The sequence below is a fragment of the Myotis lucifugus genome, unplaced genomic scaffold (assembly GCF_000147115.1).
Source record: "Myotis lucifugus unplaced genomic scaffold, Myoluc2.0 scaffold_222, whole genome shotgun sequence".
Classification (NCBI taxonomy): Eukaryota; Metazoa; Chordata; class Mammalia; order Chiroptera; family Vespertilionidae; genus Myotis; species Myotis lucifugus.
Window position 1 is genome coordinate 1,318,434 of NW_005871270.1, and position 20,619 is coordinate 1,339,052.

Consider the following 20,619-nt stretch of genomic DNA (forward strand, 5'->3'; position numbering starts at 1 on the left):
TTATTGTAAATCTTTTTTGAAGAACTGTCTATTCAAGTACTTTGCTTATATTTTAATTGGGTTATTTATTGCTGTTGAGTTGTAGAATTTTTAAAAAAATGTATTTTTATTGATTTCAGAGAGGAAGGGAGAGGGAGAGAGAGAGAAACATCAATGATGAGAGAGAATCATTGATCAGCTGCCTCCTACTGGGGATCAAGCCCACAACTTGGGCATGTGCCCTTGGTCGGATTCGAATCTGGGACCCTTTAGTTTGCAGGCCAATGCTCTATACACTGAGCCAAACTGGCGAGGGCTAGAAGTTTCTTATATATTCTTAATATTAAGCCCTTATCATGAGTTGCAAATATTTCCTCCCATTTTATAGGTTGCCTACATGATCTAATTTAATTTACATTTTAAGATCAGTCTGGCTGCTGAGTAGGAACTGAATCAGCATAGACTATATCAAGAGTAGAAGTAAAAATCAGTTAGCAGGCTCTTGCAGTAAACTAAGGGCTTGCTGGTGCCAAGGGAGACAATGGAAGGAATAGAATAATATTTTGGAAGTAGAACCAACATGATGTGATAATAGACTGTATGTGAAAGGTCAGAGAGAAGGAAAAGTTAAGATTTCTGGGTTGCGTACTTTGGTAAATGGTGATGCCATTTCTTGAGATGGAGAAGATTGGAGGGAAGCTGTGCCAGGAGCAGTGGTAGACGAAGGTAGAGGCTGAGATCACTAGTACATTAAGTATGATGTGCCTGTGAGGCATCTAAGTGGTAACATCAAGTAGGCAGTTGAATATAAGTATTTTAAATTTAGGAAAGTGTCCTACACTATAAATACAAGTAACTATTTTGGAATAGTCAATATACAACCTGGGGCTTCAGGATAAAAAACACAATTCACAGCATAATTTAATAAAATACCGAGCATACTTATTTACTTTGCAGACTTCCACAGTTGTGATTTAACCTTGGCTTTACTCTGGTTTAACAAGAATTCTAACTTTTCTTTTTACTTAGAGGAAGGAAAAGCTAAGAGAAAGTACTGCTCTTAGTTGCTCTTGTACTACTGGATCCCACTGGCTATTTTTTTAAAAAATATATATTTTATTGACTTTTTACAGAGAGGAAGGAAGAGGGATAGAGAGTTAGAAACGTCGATGAGAGAGAAACATCAATCAGCTGCCTCTTGCACACTCCCCACTGGGTATGTGCCCGCAACCAAGGTATATGCCCTTGACTGGAATCGAACCTGGGTCCCTTGAGTCCGCAGGCCGACGCTCTATCCACTGAGCCAAACCAGTCAGGGCCCACTGGCTATTTTTTATTCTGCTACCCTAGTTCAGGTTTCACTTACCTCCTAGCATCTTTCAGCATTCTGCTTTTTTCCAATTTAAACCAAAAAAAAAAAAAAAAAGAGGAAGTGATTCTGCTTACATATGCACTGTTTTCTTAGGTTTACCCTCTGCTGCTTTTTTCCAGCCTGGATGGAAATTCTCTTGAATTCTTCTTCTCTGTGCTTCCTGTCCTTTGAAGGCTGGAACTGTTATAAAACCTAATTGGCATTAGACACAAAAGATTATTCATTAACTTTTTTCTAAGACCCACAGCTTGATTCTATTTTTTTAAGGGACCCATCTCTTTCTTTTATTCTGAACAGACATTTTATAATACATTTGAACAGAGCATGCACAATTTTTAAACAATTGCTTTATATGGTATATTTAGTTAGAAACTTATTTTCCCAAAGAAACAATATGAAAATGGTGCTTTGGTTTCTCCAACTAATTCCAAAGTCTTGTACACTGTAGTTCATTTATAATTGGCAATAGCTGTAGCCTTGTTTCTTGGACACAGTGACACATCTCCCATGGGTTATTTCTAATATTGCATAAGGACAAGGACTCTATCTATAAAGCCCAGTAATTTGTTTAACTTCCTGCACTTGCAGCATGGAATCATAGACTGTATGAGCCAGAGGAGACTTTAGAGAAAACACAGTCCAAATTACTTATTTTGTGAAGGAGAAACCTGAGCACCAAGGAACCTAAAAGACTTCTCCCTACCTCTTCTTACCTCACATCATTGAAATTTGCATATGTTGATACATCTGTTTAGAATTTCAGAGAAACTCCTTACTAGCCATCTAGATTCAGTTTTTCCTCTTCTTTTTTTAATATATGTTTATTGATTTCAGAGAGGAAGGGAAAGGGAGAGAGAGATAGAAACATCAATGATGAGCGAGAATCATGGATCGGCTGCCTCCTGCATGCTCCCCACTGGGGAGAGAGCCCACAACCCGGGCATGTGCTCTTGACCAGAATCGAACCCAGGACCCTTCAGTCCACAGGCTGACGCTCTATCCACTGAGCCAAACCAGCTAGGGCTAGATTCAGTTCTTCTAGGAAATTTTCTGAGTCACTCCAATCTCTCTGTTCTTTCCATACCTTGTATATAACTTTTATAGAACTGGTTATCTACAAGTTGTATGACCTTGTGGCAAGTCACCAAACATCTCTGAATTTCAGTTTATTCATCCATAAATAATAATAATACAGTCATGCACCATGTAATGATGTTTCATGAGTGACCCACCACATATACAGTGTTAGTCCCATAATATTATAATGGAACTAAAAAAATTCTATTGCCTAGTGATGTAACCATTGAAACATATAGTGCAACTCATTCATGTGTTTGTGGCGATGATGGTGTAAACAGATCTAAAAAGTATAGCACATACAATTATATATAGTACATAATACTTGATAATGATAATAAGTGACTATATTACAGTTTTTAAAAAAATATATTTTATTGATTTTTACAGAGAAGAAGGGAGAGGGATAGAGAGTTAGAAACATCAATGAGAGAGAAACATCGATCAGCTGCCTCTTGCACACCCCCTCCTGGGGATGTGCCCGCAACCAAGGTACATGCCCTTGACCAGAATCGAACCTGGGACCTTTCAGTCCGCAGGCCGACGCTCTATCCACTGAGCCAAACAGGTTAGGGCTATATTACAGTTTTATGTATCTACTATACTATTTTTTATTTTTTGTCAATTACAGTTGATATTTAATATTTTATATTCATTTCAGGTGTATAGCATAGTAGACACTTATATAATTTACAAAGTGATCCTCCTGTCCCCATAAGTCTAGTACCCATACCTGGCACCATACATAGTTATTAACAATATACTAGTGGCCTGGTGCACAAAAATTTGTGCACTCGGCGGGGGAGGGGGTCCCTCAGCCCGACCTGCGCCCTCTTGCAGTCCGGGACCCCTTGGGGGATGTCCACCTGCCAGCTTAGGCCCGCTCCCCAGGAGATTGGGCCTAAGCTGGCAGTCAGACATCCCTTTGGCAGCCCGGGAGCCCTCGGGGAATGTCCGACTAACGGCTTAGCGTTAGTGAGACATCCTTAGTGCTGCCACCACTGTGTTTGCCAGCCATGAGCTGGCTTCTGGCTGAGCATGCTCCCCCTGTGGAAGCGCCCTGACCACCAGGGGGAAGCTCCTGCATTGAGCATCTGCCCCCTGGTGGTCAGTGCGCATCACAGTGGCTGGTCGTTTCTTCTCCATTCTGCCGTTTGGGTCAATTTGCATATTACCTTTTTATTATATAAGATTATTGACTATATTCCCTACCCTGTACTTTACATCCCCATGACTATTTGTAACTGCCAATTGGTATTTGTTTTGTTTTTTAAAGAAAGCTTGTTCTTTGTTTTTTTTAATCCTCACCCAAGGATATTTTTTCTATTGATTTTTAGGGAGAGTAGAAGAGAGAGGGAAAAACAGAGAGAAACATCTATGTGAGAGAAACATATCGATTGGTTGCCTCCTGCATGAGCCCTGACAGGCCCCGGGCCCAGGGAGGAGATTGCAACCAAGGTATGTACACTTGACCGGAATTGAACCCAGAACCCTGTGGTCCGCAGGCCGACGCTCTATCCACTGAGAAAAACTGGCTAGGGCTTGTACTGCTTCCCCCCCTCCCCCATTCTCCAAAAGTAATTTCTATTAATATTTTGTTCTATTTTCTTCTGTGCTGTTTTTAATATCATTGTGATCATAATCATATTATATAAACAACTTTGCATTATTTTATACTTAAAATGATAATGTAATGATTATCTGAGCAGTATCATTGTACTATCTTTGTAAATATCATTTAATGGCTTTAATAATTTCTATATTGCTCCATTGTTTGGTATTTGACTATTATAATTAATGTTTTCATAAACATCTTTGGGAATAAACTGTATTTTCTTAAAATTGGGGCATTGAGCGCGCGCGCGCACACACACACATATATATATATAACTTTGAAAAACTATTTTACAGAATCATAACTTTCCACAGTGACTAACTTTTAAAGGAATTCATGTCTTTACAACAACTTTGTTAAGTAGTTAAAGCAACTCATTCCTCTGGCTACTCTGGTGGAGAAAGACTAGAGGTTAATTTAGAATAAAACAGTAATGAACTCATTTCAGTAGGTAGGGCTTGCACTTCTTTTTTTAAAAAATATATTTCTTTATTCATTTCAGAGAGGAAGGGAGAAGGAGAGAGAGATAGAAATATCAATGATGAGAGAGAATCATTGACCAGCTGCCTCCTGTACACCCCCTACAGGGAATGGGGCCCGCAACCCAGGCATGTGCCCTTGGTCGGAATCGAACCTGGAACCCTTCAGTCTGCAGGCTGACGCTCTATCCACTGAGCCAAGCCGGCTAGGGCGGGCTTGCACTTCTTAATCTCATCTTTTTTATCCAGCTCCGAAACCCCTCTCCCATATGGCAACCATCAATTTTTCTCTGTATCTATGAGTCTTTTTCTGTTTTATTTGTTCATTTATTATGTTCTTTAGATTCCACATATGAGTAAACTCATATCATATGTCTTTCTCCGTCTGACTTATTCACTTAGCATCTTGCAAATGGTAAGATTTCATTCTTTTTTATGGCCAAATAATATTCCATTGTATGTATGTACCACATCTTCTTTATTCAATTGGCTATTGATGGGCACTTAGGTTGCTTCCATATCTTAGCTATCCTATATAATAAAAGGCTAATATGCAAATCGACCAAACGGTGAAACGACCAGTCACTGTGACACACACTGACCACCAGGGGGCAGACACTCAAGGCAGGAACTGCCCCCTGGGGGTCAGTGCGCTCCCACAGGGGGAGCGCTGCTCAGCCAGAAGCCAGGCTCAAGGCTGGCGAGCAAAGAGGTGGTGGCGGGAGCCTCTCCCACCTCCGTGGCAGTTGGACATCCCCTGAGGGCTCCCAGACTGCGAGAGGGCACAGGCTGGACTGAGGGACCCCCCCCACCAAGTGCACGAATTTCATGCACCAGGCCACTAGTTGTAAATAATGCTGCAATGAACATGGGGTTGCATGTATCTTTTCAAATTAGTGTTTTGTATTTCTTCGAATAAATACCCAGAAGTGGAATTGCTGGGTCATAAGATACTTCTACTTTTCATTTTTTCAAGAAGCTCCATACTGTTTTCCATAGTGGCTGCACCAATTTGCAATCCCACCAACAATACTCAAACATTCCCTTTTCTCCACATCCTTGCCAACTCTTGTTGTTTTTTGATGTATTGATGATAGCCAATCTGACAAGTGTAAGGTAACATCTCATTGTGGTTTTAATTTGCATTTCCCTGATGATTAGTGATGTTGAATAGCTTTTCATGTCTATTGACCATCTGTGTGTCATCTTTGGAAAAATGTATATTTAGATCCTCTGACAATTTTAATTGGATTACTTGTTTTTTTGGTGTTAAGTTGTATGAGTTCTTTATAAATTTTGGATATTAATTCCTTATTGGATGTATCATTGGCAAATGTCTTCTCCCAGTTGGTAGGTTATCTGTTGATGGTTTCCTTTGCTGTGCATAAACTGTTTAGTTTGCTGTCTTCACATTTGTCTTTTTCTTTTGTTTCCCTTGACCTAGGAGATAATCATAATAAAAAATACTATCACTAAGAACATTGTCAGTTTACTGCCTATGTTTTCTTTTAGGAGTTTTATGGTTTTGAGTCTTGAAATTTAAGTCTTTTGTCCATTTTGAGTTTATTCATATATATGGTATAAGAAGGGGTCTAGTTTTATGTTTTTCATTTATCTACTTAGTTTTCCCATCACTATTTATTGTATAGACTGTCTTAACCCTAGTGTATATTCTTCCCTCCTTTGTCACATAGGCATGGGTTTATTTCTGGGCTCTCTATATTGTTTCACAAATCTATGTGTTTGTTTTTATGCCACTACAATGTCGTTTTGATTACTATATTCTTATATAGTTTGATATCAGGTGGCGTAATACTTCCAACTTTGTTTTTCTTTTTCAAGATTGCTGTGACTATTCAGGGTATATTTGTGGTTTGATATTCATTTTATAATTTGATCTAGTCCTGTAAAAATACTCTTGGGCCTTAACTAGTTTGGCTCGGTGGATAGAGCGTCGGCCCATGGACTGAAGGGTCTGGGGTTTGATTCCGGTCAAGGGCATGTACCTCAGTTGCAGGCTTGATCCTTGGCTCCAGGTCAGGGCATGTGCAGGAAGCAACCAATCGATGTGTCTCTCTTGCATGAATGTTTCTGTCTCTCCCCTTTCCTTCCATTCTCTCTAAAAATCAATGGAAAGCACTAGCCAGTTTGGCTCAGTGGATAGAGCGTCGGCCTGCAGACTGAAGAGTCCCAGGTTCGATTCTGGTCAAGGGCACATGCCTGGGTTTCAAGCTCGATCCCCAGCAGGGGAAGTGCAGGAGGCAGCTGATCAATGATTCCCATCATTGATGTTTCTATCTCTCTCTCCCTTTCTCTCTGAAATCAATAAAATATATTTAAAATAAATAAATAAGTAGACCCTTCCCTGAACCGGCCCCATACTCTTTCCACACCTTCCCCCACCCTCCCAGCACCCTTCCCATACTCCCCCCCCCAAAAAGAGAATAAAATAAATAAATAAGTAAATATCCTTGGGTGAAGATTAACAAAAAAAGTTTAAAAAAACAAAAGCTCAGTATTTTGATAGGAGTTGCATTAAATCCATAGATAGCTTTGGGTAATATGGACAATTTAACAATGTTAATTCTTCCTATCCATGAGCAAGTTATATGCTTCCATTTATTTGTGTCTTCTTCAGTATCTTTCTTCAGTGTCTTATAATTTCTGAGTATAGGTCTTTTCCTTCCTTGGTTAAATTTATTCCTAAGTATTTTATTTTTTGATGCAATTGTAAATTGTATTTTTTTCTTAATTTTTCTTTCTGATAGTTCATTATTAATGTATAAAAATGCAATTGAGCCCTAGCCCGTTTGGCTCAGTGGATAGAGCATCAGCTCAAGTACTGAAGGGTCCTGGTTCGATTCTGTCAAGGGCATGTACCTCGGTTGCGGACCCATGCGTGTGGGAGGCAACCAGTTGGTGTGTCTCTCTCATATTGATGTTTCTCTCTCTCCCCCTTTTCCCTCTCTTCCACTCTCTCTCCAAAGATCAACAGAAAAAATATCCTCAGTGACGATTTTTAAAAAAAGCAACTAATTTCTGAATATTGTATTAATTTTGTATCCTGCTATTTTACTGAGTTCATGTATCAGTTCTAATAGTTTCTTGGTAGAATCTTTAGGGTTTTTATATATAGTATCATGTCACCTGCAATTAATGATAGTTTTACTCTTTTCTTTCCAATTTGTTTGCCTTTTTTTAAAAAAAATATTTTTATTGATGTCAGAGAGGAAGGGAGAGGGAAAGAAAGATAGAAACATCAATGATGAGAGAGAATCATTGATTGGCTGCCTCCTGCATGCCCCCCACTGGGGATCGAGCCCGCAACCTGGGCATATGCCCTGACCAGGAATCGAACTGGCGACCTCTTGGTTCCTGGGTCGACGCTCAACCGCTGAGCTACACCCGGCTGGGCTGTTTGCCTTTTATTTCTTTTTCTTGTCTGATTGTTGTGGCTTAGACTTGCAAAGCAAACTTCCCTGTCTTAAGGAAAATAGTTTCAGCTTTTCCTCATTGAGGATGATGTTAGCTGTGGATTTGTCATACATATTTGCTTTTATTATGTTGAAGTGTGTTCCCTCTACTCCCACTTTGCTGAGAGTTTTGGTCATAATGGATGTTGGATTTTGACAAATGGTTTTTCTGCATCTGTTGATAGGATCATATGATTTTTGTTGTTGTTGTTAATCACCCGAGGATATTTTTTCCATTGATTTTTTGAAACAGTAGGAGGAGAAGGGAGGGAGGGAGGAGAGAGAGAGAGAGATGAGTCTCCCGAGAATATTCCTTGCCCCGACCCTGGATATTTTTTTTCATTGATTTTTTTTAGGCTGATTCTAAAATTTATTTATTTATCCTATATAATAAAAGGGTAATATGCAAATTGACCCTAACAGCAGAACGACTGGGAATGACTGGTCACTATGACACACATTGACCACCAGGGGGCAGACGCTCAATGCAGGAGCTGCCCCCTGGTGGTCAGTGCGCTCTCACAGGGGGAGCTCTGCTCAGCCACAAGCCAGGCTGATGGCTGCCAGCACAGTGGTGGTGGCAGGAGCCTCTCCTGTCTCCTCAGCAGCGCTAAGGATGTCCGACTGCAGCTTAGGCCTGCTCCCCGCTGGCAAGTGGACATCCCCCGAGGACTCCTGGGCTGCCAGAGGGATGTCTGACTGACAGCTTAGGCACAATCCCCCGGGGAGCGGGCCTAAGCCAGCAGGTGGACATCCTCCGAGGGGTCCCAGACTGCGAGAGGGCACAAGCTGGGCTGAAGGCCCCTCCCCGAGTGCACAAATTTTTGTGCACAGGGCCTCTAGTTTATTAATAATTCTTTATTATTGAAAGTATTACCTATTTCCCCCTTTTTCCCCCATTGATCCCCTCCAGCTCCCCCTCACACCCCTCTGCCCCTGGCCTTCAGCACCCTATTGTCTGTGTCCATGGATTATGCATTTATTCATATGCATTCAAGGTCTTTGGTTGTTTACCTCCCACCCACCCATCCTCCCCCATCATCCCTCTGAGATTCTGCACTCTGTTCCATGCTTCCATGTCTCTGGATCCACTCTATTCATCAGTTTGTTTTGTTATTTAGATTCCACATATGAGTGTGATCATGTGATACTTGTCTTTCTCTGACTGACTTATTTCACTTAGCATGATACTCTCCAGGTCCCTCCATGCTGTCTCAAAGGGTAAGATATTTTTCTTTTTTACTGCTGCATAGTATTCCATGGTATAAATATACCACAGCTTTTTTATCCACTCATCTCCTGATAGGCACTTGGGCTGTTTCCAGATCTTAGCTATTGTAAATTGTGCTGCTATGAACATAGAGGTGCATACATTCTTTCTGATTGGTGCTTCAGGTTTCTTAGGATATATTCCTAGAAGTGGGATCACTGGTTCAAATGGCAGATCCATATTTAATTTTTTGAGGAAACTCCATACTGTTTTCCACAGTGGTTGCACCAGTCTGCATTCTCGGGGTAATTTTTTAATGCTTTAAAATAAATCTGAATACTATTTTGAAGACTCTCAAAAATAAATATTTGATCAGTTAATATTGTGGTTGATAAAAATATCTACATGTATCCTCTTCCTTTTGAAAAGCAGTTTATTGTTCAATTTTTATTTTCCCCCAGTAATGTAGGCTACTGAATGGAATAGGGTAATTTCTGAAATCATTTTACAATTATATGTTGCCCTTTCTTTGTTCAAATCAATAGTCCATGTGGTAATTACTAGCCTATAACATCCATTTTGGCAACATGTGTACCTTGTATATGTGCACATTGTTTCTGCAGAGAACTGCCTAAAGAGGGTGGTATTTTCCCCCAATCTATGTTCAAATCAGTGAACTAAGGAGCAGGTATCCGATCTGCAGTTCTAGAATAGATTGGTTACCCACCAATATACAAGACAACTTGTTCTCTAAGTCCTCATGCTCCACAGAGTAATTGGGGAGAGGGGTGGAAATGAAATTGCTATTTTTAAGTGATTGTTTTATGCATGTTAGATTTTTTAATGAATTTTCCAAACAAATTCTTCCCATTTTATTTTTCTACATAAAATGTTTCTAAAATAACAAAAGAAAAATAACTCTGTCTTTTAAACTACATACCTACTCCCTTTATAGAGATCCAAGTAAAAGAGTACTGGAAAACTAGGTGATGCAAGGGCATCTCTGTAAGTGAATGCCTGGGCTTGGGGAGCCTCATTGTCCTTTAACTGGTTACTGGCACAGATGGAGAGTGGAGACCATTGCTTGCAGAAGCTGGTGCTTGAGAAGGGCCAGAGGTTAATACAAGGAAAACCTCTTGATTTGCTAGAGGAGTCTGGGAGGGGAGCAGATGGCCACTAGAAGGGCCCTCCAGCTTACTCAGCTGCTCTGAGAAGCTTAGGGTGACCTCTCTAATACAAACAAACCAAGTAGCTCCCAGGGTAATGGGGCAGCATCATTTGTATTCCCGAATAACAATACTATTCCTCACTGAAATCTCACTCACTCACACCCAGTGTTGTGGGCGCCATCTGCTTCCTGTGAACCGATATAGGTGCTGGCCCTGGCCAGTTGGGATTGCTATTGAATGATATCTCTGGGAAATGTGTTCTTTACAAATTACTTTCACATGAGTCTGATAGGTATATAAGTATTATTGTGTCTTTTTGACAATTAAGAAACTGAGACAAAGAGGAATTGAGGTATATTGGAATTAGAATGCAAGCACCCTGATTCCTCCGTTCTTTCTATCATAGTATGAGTCCACAGAGCCATTCCAGGGTTCTTGTTTAGAGAGTAGTTATCCAGCTTTTGAATAAGGCTTTCTGGAAAGAAAATTAGTTATTTTGAGGATGTCGCTATCACTGTTTATTCCTTTGTGTGGCTACCGTTTTGCTAGGTGACAGAAAAGAGAAAGAGTGACTGCTGGTATACTGTTGTGGCCTTCCAGGAATCAGAAATTAAGTGAGAAAGTTTAATGTACATGATACAATATCATCAAAACCAAATGTATTCAAGAGGAAAATATACTCATTCAAAGGAGTTACCTAGTTTATATAGAGTGTGTACACACACACACAATATACTCTTAAACCAACTATAAGGAAAATAATTCTTTCTATAAACCACAGCTCTCCTTTCCCTGCCATTGGCTGAAATTATATTCATTTTCATGCATTAGCACCTGCTCATGGGTCTGGTGAATCAAAAGAGCAATGAGCAAAGTGGTTTTAATTGCCCAAGCTTTACTAGAGCCTTTCTTGCACTCAGAAACACAAAAGACTGAATAGTGTCAGAGGGCTGTACTGAGAAGTGCTTTCCTTTAGAACTCTCAGCAGATGACTCACTCATTATGCTGAGACATTGTCTTGTACAGATGAGTTCATGAGCCCGTCATTCCAACTGTGAGAGCATCACAGAGCAGTCAGTTTCAGTTGCCTTGAACAATTGCCCAGGAAATCAGGCAAACACCAGAGTTTACAGACTTGTCATTAGTGCATTTTTTGTAGAATTGTACTTGCTAATTACTTTTATAAAGTTTTGTATACATAATTTAAACTGCATAGTCATATTCAATATATCGTAATAATAAGAAGGAAGGTCTCTGGAGCCAAACTTACTGTGTTCATATCCCAATTCTAACTTTTTACAGGCTGTGGGGTTTTATTTTATTTTTTTAATCATTTTTATTTTTTAATTACAGTTGACATATAGTATTATATTAGTTTCAAGTGTACACTCCAGTGATCAGACATTATATAACTTCCTAAGTGATCAATCCCGATAAGTCTCGAACCGATCTGACACCATACATAGTTATTAGAATACCAGAGGCCCAGTGCACAAAATTTGTACACTGAGGGGGGAATAGGGGGTCCCTCAGCCTGGCCTGCACCCTCTCACAGTCCAGGACCCCTCGGGGGATGTCCACCTGCCAGCTTAGGCCAGCAGTCTGACATCCCTCTTGCAGTCCAGGACTCTCGCAGTCTGGGACCCCTCGCTCCTTACCCTCCACCTGCAGCGGAGGCGGGAGAGGCTCCCGCCACTGCTGCTGCGCTTGCCAGCTGTGAGCTCAGCTTCTGGTTGAGCTGCGCTCCCCCTGTGGGAGCACACTGACCATTAGGGGCAGCTCCTGCATTGAGCGTCTGCCCCCTGGTGGTCAGTGCGCATCATAGCGACCATTCGTTCTGCCGGTCATTCCCCGTTCGGTTGATTTGCATATTAGGGTTTTATTATATAGGATTATTGACCATATTTCATATGCTGAATTTACATCCCCATGACTATTCTGTAACATCCAATTTGTACTTCTTAATCTCCTCACCTTTTTCACCATTCTCCCAACCCCTCTCCCATCTGACAACCATCAAAATGTTCTCTGTATCTATGAGTCTGTCTCTGTTCTCCTTGTTCATTTATTTTTTTAGATTCAATTGTTGATATACACTGAGTGGCCAGATTATTATGACCACCTGACATTTGTAGGCAAATTAGCTATAATTTCGCGCTGAAGTTGCTAGAGGGCCAGATCATTATAAACGTCTAAATAGCACAACATACCTAAGTATCACTGCTGATCAAGTTCATCCTATCATGTTGATGGCGTATCCCAATGGAGATGGCTTCTTCCAACAAGACAGTGCGCCATGCCACGGTGCTCCTGTTGTGCAGGAGTGGTTTTAAGAACATGAGGGAGACTTTACCTTGCTTAGGTGGCCCCACAATCACCAGATCTCAATCCAATTGAGCATTTGTGGGATGAAGTTAAAAGAGCCATCAGGCAGCTGGTTCCACAACCATCAAATCTCACAGAACTGGACAGTGCTATTCATCAGGCATGGTGTCAGATTCCTCGCATAGCCTTTCAACATCTCGTGGAGTCAATGCCAAGAAGAATCGCTGCAGTATTGAAGGCAAAAGGTGGCCCAACGAAGTACTGATGGGGTGGTCATAATAATATGGCCGGTCATAATAATCTGGCCACTCAGTGTATATGTATTTATTGCACAGTAATCCCAGAGTGGGAAGAGAGACCAGGTATAATAATAGTTCTGCACAATATCCAGTCAGTGACCCATGATTTCTCAAGCACAGTGATGTGGGCTGACTGAAAAGCTGCACCGAGTAAGGCATCTTGGCCTGGAGAGGGAAGACAGCTCAGAGGCAGTCCTAACACAGACCTCTGCATCTGCTCTCTTGGGACAGTGCACCACAGATAAGCCACCTGTAATGGCAGGAGGCACTCCCAGAGAATACAAACTGCATACACACACACACACACACACACACAGGAAGGGGAAGGCCAAACACATGAGTCCTTGCTGTTCAGGCCCATATAGCACAAGGCTTTCTATGATCAGACATCCTGTTAGTTACCATCCCTCGTTAGCCAGCTACATGGCTGCGGTAGAGAGATTAAAGCTGAAAATCAGGTTGAGGGAGAAAGCACCTCTCACTTGCAAACTCTTTGTCCCCCAAACTACTGCCCAGTAGGTGCTGATATGAGCCTTGAGATGAATAGATAGATAGAGCTCAAAATTTACTACAGATATTTTTTTAACTTATTTTGGTTTCCTTATTAACCTTTTTGAGACTTGTGATGAAAGCTATGAACTATCGCCCCAGAAAAATGTACATATGTACAAACAAAAGTTGTCTTATTAGTTCAGGAGGACTCTAGGATAAAGACTCCTTCTAGATTGTGTGTTCCTGAAGAGCAATACCCATGTTGCATTGACCTATCTTTGGCAGGGCCTACCATATATATAGGAGATACTCAGCAAATAGTATCTGAATTGATTAATTAAAATGCAAGATGAAAATCTTCAAGTTTTTTACTACAGAATTTCTAAACACACTTTCTTTTGTTTCCTTAGGCTTCCATCTCAGTGGCACAGTGACTGAGCCAGCCACTACTTCTGAACCAGCAATGACTTACAAAGTTGCAATCAGTTTTGATCGATGCAAAATCACTTCAGTGACATGTGGCTGTGGCAACAAGGACATATTCTACTGTGCTCATGTGGTAGCACTCTCACTCTACAGGATCCGTAAACCAGACCAAGTCAAATTGCGTCTTCCTATCTCAGAAACCCTTTTCCAGATGAATAGGGACCAGCTACAAAAGTTTATTCAATATTTAATCACAGCCCACCACACTGAAGTTCTTCCTACTGCACAGAAACTGGCAGATGAGATTCTATCCTCCAACTCAGAAATCAACCAAGTGAATGGTAATTGTACAATATTTTTGTTGCTAAAAATCTACTTAGTTGCTTTATTTTATGTTTAGAGGTTGGGATATTTTTGCAATTATAATCAGTTAACCTTAATCAATTTAGTTGGGAATATATGAAAAATTAAAATTTCAATGTAAAACAAAATGCAACAGGTCTTAAAGAGAAGTAATAATAAAGTGCTCAGAAGAGTGTTACTGCCTTTATTTGTACATATATACTTTGACAGGTGGCAATGAGGTGTATGGCTAATTCAGAAAGGGGGTTAAAAAAAGAGTCCCTCTTGCCAAGTGAACTAAGCAGTACATGAACTTGGGCAGCATTAGCCTCTCTGTGTACTTATTTTATGGTTTCCATTTCTCATTGTTGGCCTGACTCTAGATCTGAGGAAATACTGACAATGAGAAGTGTTGTTTTTAGCCAAAAAATAGGCTGGGGAAAGAGGGAGGGAAGTAAAGAGAAAAGCATAACTAAAGTCATAAGGAAATGTTGTTGACTTCTGGGAATACTAAGTTTCTAGCTGGAACATAGCATAAGTATAGGGAAGACAGTGCTAGAAATGAAAGATAGAGCCTGTGCATGGAGGGCCTTGAATGCCAAACTCTAAGGCAGTGGTTCTCAACCTGTGGGTCGCGACCCCTTTGGCGGTCGAACGACCCTTTCACAGGGGTCTCCTAAGACCATCCTGCATATTAGATATTTACATTACGATTCATAACAGTAGCAACATTACAGTTATGAAGTAGCAACGAAAATAATTTTATGTTTGGGTCACAACATGAGGAACTGTATTTAAAGGGCCAGAAGGTTGAGATCCACTGTTCTAAGGCATCTGGACTTAATTTAGTAAGATTCTGAATCATCATGAAGACTTTTGAGCAGGGAAGTGATATGATCAGGACTCTGGTTAGAATAATACATTTGAAGAAAAGTAGCAAATAATGGATATCCTAGTCCTCCCTTAGCAGCTTCATTTTCTATGGTTTTAGTTACTTGTAGTCAAACGCAGTCTGAAATATTGAAGTGAAAATTCCAGAAACAAACAATTCATATAAGTTTTAATTTGCACACAATTCTGAGTAGTGTGATAAAATCTCACTCTGTACTGCTCTGTCCCACTCAGGACATGAATCATGCCTTTGTCCAGCATATCCATACTGTATACACTACCCACCTGTTAGCCACTTATTAGCCATCTTGGTTATCACAACTGCCCTGGTATCACAGTACTTGTGTTCAAGTAACCCTTATTTTATTTAGTAATGGCCCCAAAGCACAAGAGTAGTGATGTTGGCAATTCGGATATACCAAAGAAAAGTTGTAAAGTGCTTCCTTTAAGTGAAAAGGTGAGTACAATACAATAACGTAACTTTTATTACAGTATATTGTTATAATTATTCTATTTTACTATTAGTTATTATTGCTAATCTTTCACTGTGCCTAATTTATAAATTAAACTTTATCATAGGTATGTATGTATAAGAAAAAAACATTGTATATATCGGGTTCAGTACTATCTGTGGTTTCAGACATCCACTGGCGGTCTTGGAATGTATACCTAATGGATAAGGAGGAACTACCCTACTATAAAGTGGAAGATCATATGTGTTAATTAGTATTTGTGGACTAAATGAATGTGTGAACCCTCCTGATCCCTCGGGAATAAGATGCACCAGAAAAGCTTTGCTGTGCAGAACTGGATTTCATTTAAGCAGGGCTTTAATATAGAGAAAAAGAAAAATGATTAAACATGACATAAATTTGTAACCTTTGTGTGACCATTCCTATACAGTATTGACTTACAGTCTATTGTCACTTGGAGGCAGGTTTCTTAAAATCTATTACAAGACTCCGTCTTTGAGAAAGTGAGATAAGATTCCATTTTCATTCCACAAACATTCACTGGGTGTCTATCACATTACCAGCACTGTGCCATAGGTGATTTAACCATGGATTCAACTTGCAATTTAACTGTGAGCAATGAGCTAACAGGCTACTAGGGGAAAGGGATGTGTAAATAGCTAAAACTGTGTTTTAATTGGTGTTGTTGAGGTGAACCAAGATATGAAAGATATTTTGAGTATAAATTTATAAAAGTATAGGGTTTTCTATATATGCTATTATGTCATCTGCAAATGTTTTTGAATACACTCACAAATTTCCACTCCTGCTAAATGTGAAGCATATGAACTCAGGGAATTCATTTCATGGTTCCCATTTCTCACAGGTGCTCCTGACCCCACAGCTGGAGCCAGCATTGATGACGAGAACTGTTGGCATTTGGATGAAGAACAGGTGAAAGAACAAGTGAAGCTCTTTCTCTCCCAGGGTTGTTACTATGGCTCTGGGAAGCAGCTCAATTCAATGTTTGCCAAGGTAAGATATGAAAAGGGTTTTTGTTTGTTTTTTTTTACTTTAAGAAAACTTTATTGTTGAAAGTTTTAGAGATGTCCCCTTTTTTCCATATCCACCCTTTCTAGCCCTGCCCCCACCCCCCACCCCAGGCCTTCACCACACTACTGTCTGTGTCCGTGGATTATGCATATAAGCATACAAGTTCTTTGGTTAATCTCTGCCCACCCACCCACCCCCACCTTCTCTTACCACACTTTTGGCTTCATGCTTGGAGCCAGCTCACTTGTTTTAGCTCTATCAAATGCTTGAAAACTATTAGGAGAGGTTCATCAGAGCAGACCTAAGCAGGTTGCATCCAGGGAACCCTACTACCTCACCCTGGTAGTCCTCTTCCTTCTGCTCCACTCTCTAAATGAGTTAGCATTGCTGGGGGTTTTAGTAATGAAGATTTGAATCCAAGACTGTCTGATGAGGCCTTGAAGAGATTTTTGGTGGTGGGGGCTCTCACAGCAGGCTTTCTTGCCCTGTTTTTATTTTTTTTTATTTATGTGCCTCAGGCATGAAACAGCTCTGGCCACCAACACAGGCATCAAGCTAGGATGAACTAAGGACTGTACATCTGCTTTGCCCCTGATTGATATAAGAGCAACACCACCAATCAGGTGTCTCCTTGCCCATTGCCAGGGGGTTCTTGCCCTGTTTTTAAAAACACATTTAGTGACATATAATTCACATGCCATAATATTCACCAATTTAGTCCAGCCAGTGTGGCTCAGTAGTTGAGCATCAACTCCATGAACCAGGAAATCAAGGTTCAATTCCCGGTCAGGGCATAAGCCTGGGCTGTGAACTCGATCCCCAGTAGGGGACATGTAGGAAGCACCTGATCAATGTTTCTGTCTCTCCATTCCTCCCCCTTCCTCTCTCAAATCACTAAAAATATATTTTAAAAATTCACCCATTTTAAAGTGTAAAATTCAGTGATTTTTAGAATATTCAAATATGTGCACCCATCACCACAATCAACTTTAGAACATTTTTTCATCTCAATAAGAAACCCCATACCCTTTAGTTATCATTCCCTATCCTGCATGTCTCCTCCCCCAGCCCTAAATAACCACTAATCTACCCTTTGTGTTTAGATGTCCCCATTCTGGACCTTAGTAGGAATGGAATCATGCAGTATGTAGTCTTTTGTGACTGGCTTCCTTCACTTAGCATAATATTTTCAACGGTCATCTGCATTAATAGCGTCTATCAGTATTTTGTTCCTTTTTATGGCCAAATAATATTCCATCATATGGATACCCTACATTTGTTTATCCATTTGCATATTGATGGCCATTGGATTGTTTCCACCATTTGGCTATCCTATATAACAAAGAGGTGATATGCAAATTGACCCTCACTTCGTCACACCATCATAAGATGTCTGCGCCCACAGCGGAGGCGGGGTTCCCGTAACGAGCCGTAACGAGCAATCAGCAGGGACCTGAGGCTACATGGCGCCAGGCCAGAGTGGGGGACCTGAGGCTGCACCCCCCGCCCGGCAGAGCTTGACGGGGGACCTCATGCCGCGCCCTACGTCCCAGCACCGGGCTGGGGGACCATAGGCCACGCCCCCCTGCCTCAGCGCCGGGCCAGGGGACCTGAGGCTGCACCCCCTGCTCAGCAGGACTTGACAGGGGACCTGAGGCTGCGCCCCCTGCTCAGCAGGACTTGACAGGGGACCTGAGGCTGCGCCCCCCCACCTGGCGGGGCTTGATGGGGGACCTGAGGCTGCGCCCCCCGCCTGGCAGGGATTGACGGGTGGGGCTGGCCAGGTCTGGGTCTCGCGCAACTTCAAGGTGCACGCAGGTGGGCGGGAACTTGACTCTGGGTTCCATGGTGTGCCCCAGACTCTGACAGGAGGAATATTTTCATATACATTTTACTAATTTTATTTCTCTGACACTTCTATTATAGACAAAGGGCAAATAGCAATATTAAAATATTTACTCTAATTAATTCCCTTTTAATGTGCATGAATTTCATGCACCAGGCCACTAGTTATAAATAATGCTGCTAGAAATATTCTTGTACAAGTTTCTCTGTGAACATACCTTTTCATTTCTCTCTAGGATATGGAATTGACAGGTCATATGATAACTATACTTGTTTGAGGAACTAAATAGACTGATTCCAAAGTGGCTGCATCATTTTACATTCCCACCAACGGTGTATGAGGGTTCCAATTTCTCTACATCCTCATCAATACTTGTTGTTATCTGACTTTTTTATTCTAGCCATACTAGTGGATATGAAGCGGTATCTCAGTTGTGTACAGCAGGCTTTCTTGATACATGCAGAAAACTTGCTTACAGAACAAGAGGACTTCTAAAGGCTCTTTGGAGATGACACTTCACCTTCTCCTCCCGCTCCTCTTCTTTCTTCTTATCTTACTTTTTTATGATGTGTAGTCACCAACCCCTTGCCCTTCCTTATGTGTCAGGTTCGAGAAATGCTGCGGATGAGAGATTCCAATGGAGCCAGGATGCTGACACTAATAACTGAGCAGTTTATGGCTGACCCACGACTCACACTCTGGAGGCAGCAAGGAACAAGCATGACAGATAAGTGCAGGCAGCTCTGGGATGAGCTAGGTAAGTCCCTGTATCCCCTCTCTTCTTATCTTACTTTTTTATGATGTGTAGTCACCAACCCCTTGCCCTTCCTTATGTGTCAGGTTCGAGAAATGCTGCGGATGAGAGATTCCAATGGAGCCAGGATGCTGACACTAATAACTGAGCAGTTTATGGCTGACCCACGACTCACACTCTGGAGGCAGCAAGGAACAAGCATGACAGATAAGTGCAGGCAGCTCTGGGATGAGCTAGGTAAGTCCCTGTATCCCAGAGAAGTGTTGTATCTGTCCTACCAGCTTGCTCCCTGGCAACAGTGTTCATGAACACTTACCATCAATCATTACATAGATCTTGCTGAGTGAACTTTAGCCCAGCTGGTGAAAGATTTAGGCTCTACAGAGGCCACCAGAGTAATTCTCAACTCACCTGTGTAGCTTCTACTTCATTGTGCTTTGTTATTGACATCAGCATTCTGCTCCAGATGATACCACATAGAAACCTTTGCTGAGAGAAAACCTCTTCCCTTGGCTTCTGTTGTGTGGTACTAGCCTGGCTGTCCAAATAGTTATCAGTCTTATTTTTCTTCCCCTTTTTGGGTCTGGTCTTTTTCATTCTAAAACAGACATATGGCAGTTTCCAAGAGTTGGGCCTTGGATTTCTATTCTTCTTTCTCTATACTTCCTTGAAAACTCTTAAAATTTGTTTTTTATATCGTGTCTTCAGTGTTTACCTCTATGTGATCTCAGCCTCATCTTTTTTTCATTTATGAGTTTCAGTCCCATATTAGCAGCTACCCTTGGACCTTTTCCACTGGAAAGAATCCCCTCATCACTTTAAGCTTGGGAAATCTAAAATGAACTCAGGCCTCCTACCAAAAAAGGTTCCCCTGACTCTAGCATTGCCTCCACCATTCCTTACTCTGCCAAACTTGTTGAGCACTTATTTTTCTTTCATTTCCTATATCCAGTCACCAACTTCATTGATTGTCTAGTCTTCATAATGCAATTTAGTGTCCATTTCCACTTTTTATTTCCCATCACCACTGTTCTCGTTGAGGGCCTTGGGACTGTGAGATTAAATTAGAACTGTGGCCTCCTGAATAGCCTCTGTTGCCCATTCTTCTTATTAAGGCCATATCCTTTGGTCATCATTACTTTTTATCATTACCTTGCTCCAATGCCAGCTTTGCAGTGCTAAGACTCAACTCTTCTCCTTGTTTTCAGAATCTTCCACACCTTGGATTAACCATCTAATCATGGGTTATACTGAAAAAGGTCTATATGGCATATTCTAAAAGTACTAATACAGCTCCTCGGTACTTCCCCCACCCCAGAAAGCAACAACAGACTTTCTACTTATATAAAACTAGAGGCCTGATGT

General features: G+C 41.1%; 1 protein-coding gene and 1 pseudogene across 1 annotated transcript in view; one reads left to right on the forward strand and one right to left on the reverse strand.

Moving 5' to 3' along the window:
- ZSWIM5 (zinc finger SWIM-type containing 5) overlaps positions 1-20,619 on the forward strand; it is a 93,919-nt gene that overhangs the window by 35,392 nt on the left and 37,908 nt on the right. The window contains exons 3-5 of the mRNA XM_006098199.3: positions 13,901-14,257; positions 16,488-16,636; positions 19,107-19,257. Coding sequence (XP_006098261.1) covers positions 13,901-14,257; positions 16,488-16,636; positions 19,107-19,257 — 657 coding nt within the window. The remainder of the gene's footprint in view (positions 1-13,900; positions 14,258-16,487; positions 16,637-19,106; positions 19,258-20,619) is intronic.
- LOC111827816 lies at positions 17,160-17,304 on the reverse strand (annotated as a pseudogene).